Source organism: Hemiscyllium ocellatum, chromosome 32 (assembly GCF_020745735.1).
Source record: "Hemiscyllium ocellatum isolate sHemOce1 chromosome 32, sHemOce1.pat.X.cur, whole genome shotgun sequence".
NCBI lineage: Eukaryota > Metazoa > Chordata > Chondrichthyes > Orectolobiformes > Hemiscylliidae > Hemiscyllium > Hemiscyllium ocellatum.
Genome location: NC_083432.1, coordinates 47,870,362 through 47,880,226, shown reverse-complemented (window position 1 = coordinate 47,880,226; position 9,865 = coordinate 47,870,362). Strand labels below are relative to the sequence as shown.

The window sequence follows — 9,865 nt, the reverse complement described above, 5'->3', positions numbered from 1 at the left end:
GAGCTGTGAAATAGAATCACTTGTGAAAAAAAACACCAACTGCCAATCTTGCGGTTTTCCAGTTAAATTAAAGAAATAACTTTCACAGCTTACTGAAATTGAAGCCTCCAAACACCGACTTACTGTAATCAAAATGTATCAAAATATTTTCTAACTGAAGTCAACAAGTCTTTATTTTGACTGAAATTCTGCACAAAATGATTCATTACAATTGTTGGAAAAAAAGTCATTGACAAATATATACAGTAATCGTCTTACCTTTGCAACAGCATCTGTGGTTTTGCTTCGATCATCGTTCGCTCAATTTGGAAGCAACGCGATTTTGTTTCGCGAACAATATTGTCCCAAACTGATAGCCGTCGGTTAACCTGCGGCCGCAGATTTGCTGGGTTTTATGCATCAGTCATTTACGCGGAAATCGGAATTCGAGCCTCTTTGAAAAATGATATCATCCACATCACTGAGATTTGCGCCACTCCATCCGTTGCTGAAATTCCCAATCGACAGACAAGTGGTAGATTGCAAAAAAAAGTCTTGTTTACTTTGTGTGCGTGTGTGTCCGTATATGCCGATGTGTGTGTTTGCACCTCCAATAGTAACTACCAAAGTTTGAAAAAAAAACCGATAGAAGCCCTGAGGAGGACACAGGACCGACCCAAGGTACGGTGGCCAAAAGAATACTGCAATATACTCACATGGGAAATCATAAAAAGTTCATGTTCACGGTTGCTATCCACATGACCGGCAGCGGCCAATCGAAGGACCGATCCACTCATAAAGTTCTATCACAAAGTTGTAAATTTTCATAAAACAACAAGGAATTTATTGCATTTCTTCATGACTAGCAACAACAGGCCCCCTCGCCGCCATGTTGTGTGCCAATGCAAAATGGTAAAAAGAATATTTTCTAAAATGTTTTCTTACATAATAGCAGTGCTTTGCCTGTATTATATTCTCTTTTATTCTATTCCACATTATATTGACCCTGTTCCCTGTTCGCTTCCCACGTTCGCCGCCGCCTTCCTATAGAAAGATAAGTGACTACAGAAACTAGAAAAAAAAAGACTTTTGCGAAAATTAAGTCATTTTTAATTTTTTTTCCTGTGTTTGTGCCACTCCTGTTCGTGCGCTTCAGGTGAAACCAGGAGAAAATCGCAATGTGAAATTGGTAATTTAGTTTCTCATAAGGGAATAAAATGGTCCGTTAAACGAAATTTTCCTGGGTTTGCCTTGAAAGCCAAATTACCTTCTCCAATTTAAATTTTAATTCGTATTATCCATTTTTTAAATGTTTTTAGGGGTCAAAGGCGTATCATTATGACAATAACATAGCGACTTTCTTGCTCAAATCAGGGAGATTCACTCGTCCTGTACAGCCTAAATTGAAAAGGACAGGAGCAAGGATAAATAGACTTGAATCTCTCCCTGCATAAATAGCTGGACTCACCTCTACAATTTACATGGCGCAGTGCGTCTAAAACTCTAAAAATATTTTAGATATTTAAATAGTGGAACAAGTGAATTGATATAATGTAAATGCAATCGTGTATGCATCAAAATTATACTAATTGTTTCATTTTGTTTTCGAAGGATGCTAGAAGAATATTTACCCTCGCTTTCCGACAAAAATATTTCATTGCTGAGGAACACTTATGTTAGATACGTAAAGGGCGTTTATGTACAATGTAATCGTTAATTCACCGTTTAAGACTAATTTCAAAGCCGTGAAATTGCTGAAATGCTTTGTCTTCTTTCCCGACGCTGAACCCAGCTAAATTCTCTTAGTATAGCGTTATAGCTTTATTTAGACTGAGGTGCGTTTGCACTCCACGAAAACGCCCCATTGTCTTTGTTGCGTGGAATTATTTAATCAGGGAAAGCTAGATTCAAAGATTGGAGGAATATAGACTGGAGCACAAAACTCGGAATATGACGGAGAGAATATCTTCCTTTAACTGGGTTATTTGGGCAAAGGATCGGTGTTAACTCATAAACGCAGACTCAAAATTGTATTGTTTCATTGAAAACCAGACTGTGATCCCTCCTGGTTTGTGTGTATTTTGTGGCAGAAAATGTCGACTTTGACAGAGTAACACCATAACGAAAAACATCCTAATTTTATTTCACAGAACAGTTTACATCCTTCATAGCTAAAGCGCAAAATCTCAACTGAGCAAACATAATGGTCCATATTTAAATATCAAAAAAATGTACAGTGAAGTTACACGCAATACTTCCACCAGAACAACATTTCATATATTTAACTGTAACAGGTTTTTATACGAACACAATTATCTGTACACAGGTTGTGACTACACAAAGTTCCTTTTGGAAACTAATATTAATGACAAGAAATTACATCAATACAGTAACCAATATAAAGTCACTGACATTGTTTTCCTTTAAATACACCAGATAAAACAACGCTAATTACAATAACGACAATTCACCACATTGAAAAGGCTAACACACAGACTATATATAACTGTACTTGTACAATATAGTTTTGGGTTATTCCCCTCTAATCTGTACAAAACAAACTACAAGTAAAACTGTTACAGATTTAGGTAGTATTCTGTTTCAGTGTTAAGAAATGAGGAACAAATCGTTCCATTTGTTTAAAAAAGTCTTATAAGTTTATGCCTCTTGTTGAGTTTTTAGAAGTTTTGTTTTCATTCTTCTTGCTTTTCTTCGCCTGCATCAGGTGGACTGGTTGCTTTACTTTCCTTCTTCCATTTCATCCTCCTGTTCTGAAACCAGATTTTGATTTGCCTTTCAGTCAGGCAGAGAGCGTGTGCGATCTCGATGCGTCTCCGTCTAGTGAGGTAGCGGTTGAAGTGAAACTCTTTTTCCAGCTCCAGGGTCTGATACCGAGTGTAAGTCTGACGTCCCCTCTTCCTGTCTGAAGCTGGACAATGATCAAGGAGAGGAATCGAAAGGAAGAAACAGAGAGAGAAAAAAATGAAATTACCAACAATGCAGAAACAGTACTCTAACTAACAGCCGGCATTGCTTTTTCCTGTATCCAAATCTACCACTAATTTCAACATAATGTCCAGAATATCCCCTTGACAGATACAATAAATTACTGTCGGAAACTAACTGATTACAATCAATATAAAGTTTGTAATAATGCTTTATAAAGAAGACGGGGATAACTCTATATGGGGAAGTATTTAAACTGTTTACACAGCACTTAGAGGCCTGAGACAACTGTCACTCAGTAGCATGTTGACTTTAATTTTTTTATTCAACTATTATTTTAAACAAGGAAGCGCGTATTAGTTTAACAGCTATAATCCATTGATGGATGATCATTGTCCTACATCTTCACTGCACTCTGCATTTGGTGAATTAATGTTATGTAACTTGAAACTGAGAGGTAGTTATAAAATGGATACTATTATTTGTTTTAAAGCACAACACAGTGGTTCATTTTGTCTGGATGGTTGGGCAGGAAAGCACCAATCTCCAAATTCGGTAAAGATTCCCGAACTTAGCACTTCACCAAACATTCGGAAGAAAAGGCGTTGAAAAAACCCCCCTCCCTTGTTCAGTGGAAAGTAATTGCTTAAATAGGAGAAAGGGCCACCTCCACCCCGACGCCCCCACCCAAAATCAAACCATCCCTGTTTCACACCACCACCACTGCCGTACCTTATATCCTATACAAGCACAAACTGCCGCATTGGTTCGACTGGACCAAAACAACGGTCGGCTGTACATTGAAGTAATTCCCATTGAATTGAAATATCTTTATAAATATTTAATGCTAGTTTTTGCGCACTTTTTGTAGCCTCCATTTGTCATCTTCTTACCATCCCTGATGTATTCCGCTTCAATCACCACAAGCAATTCCCCCCACCCACCCCAGCTCTCACCAGCACCAGCCCCCCTCTCTTTGCAGCCGCATCCATAACACCAAAAGCACATTGCAACTTATAAAAACAGAGAGGAACTTCAAATAGCAGAGAACTTGCAATTAATGGGAATGAGCAGAAAAAGAGGGCGATTTAGATCTCATGGGATCTTCCGAGTTCAATACTGCTTTTGATGGAATTAAGAGTAGAGTTGGTGAAAATGTAAAGAAACAAGAATTTTTTTTGTTGAAGTGTCCCACAACATAAAACTTTTCAGATCCTTATTTGATGTTTTATTTTCAGATGGATTTGGAAATTTATCGCATGGAGCTAATAATATAAATTATAGTCAGCGACTTGATTGCTTCTGGGGGGAGTGCATTGCATTTATACCCCTGTTTCGTGAACGTCATAAATGAGCACGACATCCTAATGCAATAAAGCAATTGACGGTCCCTCTAAGAGAACGCATTTTATGTGACTTTTCACATACCTGAGCTCTTCATCCAAGGGTAGATCCGGAAGTTCTCGGACTGAGGGTCTGCCTCTCTTTGCTCCGACTTGCTGCAACTCTGCTTGCAAGAGTCCCCAGCGCCACACATCAGTGAGGAGAGGTTATGATCGAATGAAGAACAGTGCATGTTAAAGGAGTTCGCGTTGAGGCCATAAGGAGACGTGTACATGGTGGGGGACTGGTGGTGGAGGCTGTTAGCTGTGCTGTACAAACCCGGCACAGTGGCTGCGTAAGAAGCCGACCCAGAGCCATAGCCCGACCGCTGGGAGTTTGAGGCAAAGGCGCAAGAAGTTGGTTCCGAAAAAACCCCCGATGGAAAAACAGAAGTTCCAGCTGTATATTTCGAAAATAAAGCATTCGCATAATACAATGAACTCATAATTTGGCTGGTGATTTGTAGGCCGGGACGTTTCAGTGTCGGTTTTACGAGGTACGGTGATATATTACGGAATTAGAGTCCAGATTTACACCAAAAGAACCCCCTTTTTCCTCCCGATGCACGTGATATTGGCACGTGACATCGCCGGCCAATGAGAATCAGGCTACCCGCGGCTTCTTTGGATGATAAAAAAAATTCTCTGATCAAAAGAAAAATTCCTGCATACAAGTCATAATATGTCTAACTTTAAATACAAGGTGAATGGGAGGCAATTTGAGTTTATAGGGTTGGCCGATCGATCCTTTAGATGGGAATTTAAATAAATCGATTCGCTTTTTGTAGCTTGTATTCAGCTTCCAGTGGAAGCACATTTGTCAAAACAGCTTCTTTTGGTTCGGTTGCGCTCTAACATCGCGCACTGAATCCCAATAATCGATTTCTGCCTTAAGGTGGCTCTCTGGCCGGAGGAGAGTCCGAGGACGTGTCTTTCCAAATCTACACTGTAATCGCAATACTTACACAAACAAATGAAGCAGATATCTGCTCACTTTATTCGCCGCAGCTACTCCAGGACGAACTTCAACTTGTTCTATTTAAAAGGGGGAGGGGGAAGTGGGGTGGGAGGGAGTAAGGAATTATGAGTGCAAATGAGTCAAGTGAGCTGCAAACATAAACAGGTCACTAATAAAAAAGTCACAAAGACAAATTGAGTCAGGTGCGATTGCAATGTCTTATTGATATTTAATGCTCAGTTTTCAACAATATTATCTATCCATCTGTCTGTTTGCAGACTGCACATTATATGCAAGTTATTTTTGCCAAATCTCCTCACTCAAGTAAAGTCAATTTAGAAAAGAAGCCGAGCAATTTCACAGTTCTTTTTTTCTCTTATCAAGTTTATTGTACCCCTTTCCGCCGCTTGCATGTCCAAACAATAGTCTAATCTCGACTATAACATTAATGCATCACCAATCCTTCATTCCCACCACCCCCCACCTCCCCTAAATAAAGCAATTCACGTATACAGTAGACTTTTCTCACAGTTAAAACTTAAAGACCTGTTTCTTCGTGTTTTGTTTTTCTTTAAAAAAAACAGTTTTTACTTCTGCACATGCCAATTTGGAGAAAGCAATAATATAAATACAACAAAGACCGTAAACAATAACACAATCTAAAATCGCTAAAGCTTAAATAGGCAGCTTCATGTTGTCGGGATTTTCCTTTAAGCTAATGATTATTAGCTGAAGTAGTGCACACGGCTTAAATATTCTACAGCAGTATTTCAAATGACACAGACACACTAGAACATTGATCTATGAACTTCACATTAAATACTTTCACAAGAATTCACTTAGTACAGCGAGAGTGCTACGCAACCACATGTATATAGCTGGTAAAAAGTTGAAGTACTCGTTTTAATCTGCACCTCCATACATTTGCGCACAATATTGTGTATCAAACAGTAATCAGGAAAATTTGTTCTGCTTCTCGCACCCGCACTATTTAAAAACTGTCTACATTATTCTTTTCCTTCCCCGTCCCACGGATTAACATTTTATGTTTTAAATTATTAGCATTATTTTATTGTTATTAATCTTTCTCTTCGTCTTCTTTCACGTCCTTCTCTTTTGGAGTTTCCTCTATTTCGGATTTACTGCTGGGAAACTTGTCTTTGTTATTTTCCTTCTTCCATTTCATTCGTCTGTTCTGGAACCAAATTTTGACCTGTCTCTCGGTCAGTCCCAGGGCGTGTGACACTTCGATCCGCCGTTTGCGAGTCAGATATGGATTGAACAAAAATTCTTTTTCAAGTTCTAGTGTCTGATAGCGACTGTATGTTTGTCTTCCCCTGCGCCGTCCTGCAGCTACTAGGAAAGAGAGAGGGGGAAGAGAGAGAGGGAGGACCAAGAAAAGAAGGCTAAATGAGGCTTTGTAGTTATACGGAGGGCTCTAAAACATTGTTGAACAGTATTCAACACCGTAGGAAAAATACGCCATAAAACTGCAATAAAACTGCAAACAGCATGCAATATACCACCCTTAAAAAACCGCTCCAGGATCATTAAAGTATAAAGTAATTTACAAGTACCGAACTTTAGAATCATAAAACACTAAAGTTGCAACGTTTCTTTTATTGGCTCAGGAAATGAACCTTTCCGCGTTTTAAAATGCATGTGTGTGTATTATCTCTCTCCTTTCTGTCTGCCTCTTTCTTTTCTTGCTGGCCCATGTCAAAGCCTCACCTTGCGGTCTCATCCACGGAAACAGCTGTGTCGGGGATGAACTCTGCTCTGAAATCTCTGCTTCTTCTCCTAGGCTGGTAGCCGTCGACTTGCAGTCGGGATATTGGATCAGTTCGGCCTCTTGTTGGGCAGCGAAAATTGGCTGCCTTTGCAGGGCATCGTAGCCGTAGAAACTGCCGGCATCCCCGTGACACGTCACCGCACACGGATTTTGCTGGTAGGCGGAGGTGGAGAGGGTAGCGGCGCCGTGGTGGTAAAAATCCTGGATCTGGCCGGGATGCTGGAAGCTGCCCCCGGTGCCGGGTCCATAGACCACGGTGGGTCTGCCGCCCAGGTCCTGGGTGAAACCACAGTCATAATAATTGGGGCGCAGCGTCTCCCCACTTTTATACTTGGAAAACAGCGAATTGACAAAGTAGGAGCTCATTGGGAAGGACTAAGATCTTTCTGCTCAACGGATGGAACTTAGTGTTTGGTAATCAGACAAGCAAACAAGCCAAGATTTTAAAAAAAATTAAACCTTCATCTTATTGATCTCAACAAATAGTGTCCTGGCATCACATCTTCGTGAAGAGGTTCACTCATAAACAGTTTTCTGTGATTTACTTCAGCCCAAATGAGTTGTTTCATATTTTGCCGTCTCTTTTCATGATAATTTGCATTTATTACCTCAACCACGTCCTATTGGCTTCGCTTACTCCGTATGGACACTGCACCGTGTGAAAAGGGAACGGTTCGAGAGAGAGGGAATGAGAGAAAGATAGAGAGGGGGGAATATGCGGATTAATATATTCAACCATGTTCATTACCGGGATATCAGCCGCTTTACAACAGATGAAATACATACGCCACCAAAAGATTGATAAGGGGAAGTATCCACGCTGTTGTGAAGTAAAGGATAGACATTCAGACGTTAATTTCCAAACCATTTAATGAGAATATGCGTCTCTTTTAAAGGTCAGAGTTACATCAACAAGACGTGGAAGTACTGTACCAATCCGAAAATCTCATTACTATCAACCGTGGATCTAATTGCTATTTTTCCTTCCAAGTTATTGCAGTGTAGCGACAACTCAAATGGCACACAAAAGCAAATTATTTGGATTTTTAAAAAAGTTTCATCTGAAGGAATTTTGAAATCCAGTAGTATTTAACAATTTAATGACCCGTTTTCCTATTATTAATAAAGCCTTTTAACTGGTACTTGGACGGACCCTAGAACAGTAACAGTCATCTGAGAACTATAGGAAAGAGATTAAGGAACTATAACGCGTAATAAAAGCACAGCCTGTTATTGTTTATAACATGCAGTGAACGGCAGTTAGGGTTTTTACGAGAGGCTCTGTGCGGAGCAGTAAAACATAGATTTTGCGAAGCTAGCGTGCCATTCCGTTTGCTATTTTAAATATGAACCGCTTTTACACAAAATAATGTTCCTGGTGCAAATACATTGTGGACTATTTGCTATTGGACAAGAGCATACACATCTTATTCAACCTCATTTGAAGACTTTTACTTTCCAATCCAGATTCGAAGGCTTTCCAGTAAAAAGAGATGCACTGCTTCCAAATAAAGGTGCATGGTGCTGGATTAACTCAGAGCTCACTAAAGTCGCGCATGAACTTGCTTCGAAAAGATCTTCTTAATCAGAAACCCCTATGCATCGATTTCGTAAATATGCATGGGTGTGCATAGTTGAAATAATTTGCAAACTGCATTCAAAATTCGAGTGTAAGCTTAAGAGAAAGTATTGTGATTTCTGCTCATTCTTTCAAACTGACCAATTAGTTTTAAACCACTAACGAAGCACCACAATAATGACTGACAGCGAATCTGCATTATTTTTGATTTTCTTGGTTTATCCATGACAATTGAAAGCAAGGTATTTCCTGAACTAATAAGGAAGCTGATGTTGTTACGCTGAACCATTTCACTATCAAATGTTTGATAGTTTGATTTTCTGAAGTAGACAATCGATCTGTCTCACCTTGCCAGACCTCCCGAAGCTGACTAAATCTAATCCCGCATTTCAATTCTCACATTTTTTGGGGACAGTACTCGAAATGTCTATTTATAACCACAAGACTCAACCAAATCAAAAGAATTTGCACGTCCACGGTATAAACGTTAGTCAAAACAGAAATCTGTACAATGTAAAGTGTAAATAATACTGTTGGATGTTTGTATCAATGAAAGTTCATCCGAATACAATAGCAACCAACATAAGATTCAGCAATCTCTTAACTTTGCAAATGCCTACACGGATTATGCATCTTTCAATCATCTGGTCTCTCCTAACTCAATATTAATTTGTCGATCCCTAACATTTAAAACAAACAAAATAGTATTTACGTATAGCTTCCCAAAAGTCTGGGTTGCAGTAATACTGATAATTCTTGGGCTACAGATTTCCACTCTTCAGTAATATTATGGGATACGTCATCTGGCGAGAAAATGAACGCAGTGGCTTTGTAAAAGTATTATCGACCCAAAGTTACTGTGCAGCTGAGGTAATAAAGTAGTGAAACACACTGATAAGAAAATTTTATTAACTTGGTGCACGTGTAGCCTGTGGACTATTGTCAACTGATCAAATAACGCTGAATACTAGCATTGTGATAAAAGATGTCTGGAATGTGAAAACTTCCATCAATTTGCCAAAACAAAAAAAATCGATCAATGAAAGTTAATATTTTTAATTTTTTTCTCTAATAAGTAGCATTGGCCTTCTGAAAAAGAACTGTTCTCAATACGACTGAATGGAATCAATCGTTTAATAATCGATCAAAAGTCTCCTCTTGAAAAGTTTGTCTTCTCTGCCCATAGGTGATCCGGGTTACTTTAGCTCAAATGAAAATTTTGACGTTTT

The 9,865-nt window shown here is 39.2% G+C and overlaps 2 protein-coding genes across 3 annotated transcripts; both read right to left on the bottom strand.

The window, feature by feature from the left end:
- Window positions 1-2,566: 2,566 nt before the first annotated feature.
- On the bottom strand, window positions 2,567-4,859 carry hoxb7a (homeobox B7a). Its single transcript, XM_060849030.1, has 2 exons — window positions 4,354-4,859; window positions 2,567-2,908 (listed from the first exon to the last, which is right to left on the bottom strand). The coding sequence occupies exons 1-2, from the start codon at window positions 4,751-4,753 to the stop codon at window positions 2,673-2,675; spliced, it is 636 nt and encodes a 211-aa protein (XP_060705013.1). The 5' UTR covers window positions 4,754-4,859; the 3' UTR covers window positions 2,567-2,672.
- Window positions 4,860-6,343: 1,484 nt separating this feature from the next.
- hoxb8a (homeobox B8a) lies at window positions 6,344-7,423 on the bottom strand. Of its 2 annotated transcripts, none has more exons than XM_060849028.1 (2): window positions 6,997-7,423; window positions 6,344-6,621 (listed from the first exon to the last, which is right to left on the bottom strand). In XM_060849028.1, exons 1-2 carry the CDS (start codon window positions 7,421-7,423, stop codon window positions 6,344-6,346), a joined length of 705 nt encoding a protein of 234 aa, XP_060705011.1. The 2 variants fall into 2 exon arrangements, with proteins under 2 accessions (XP_060705011.1, XP_060705012.1); XM_060849029.1 differs by having other exon boundaries at window positions 6,344-6,618.
- Between the last annotated feature and the right edge of the window lie 2,442 nt (window positions 7,424-9,865).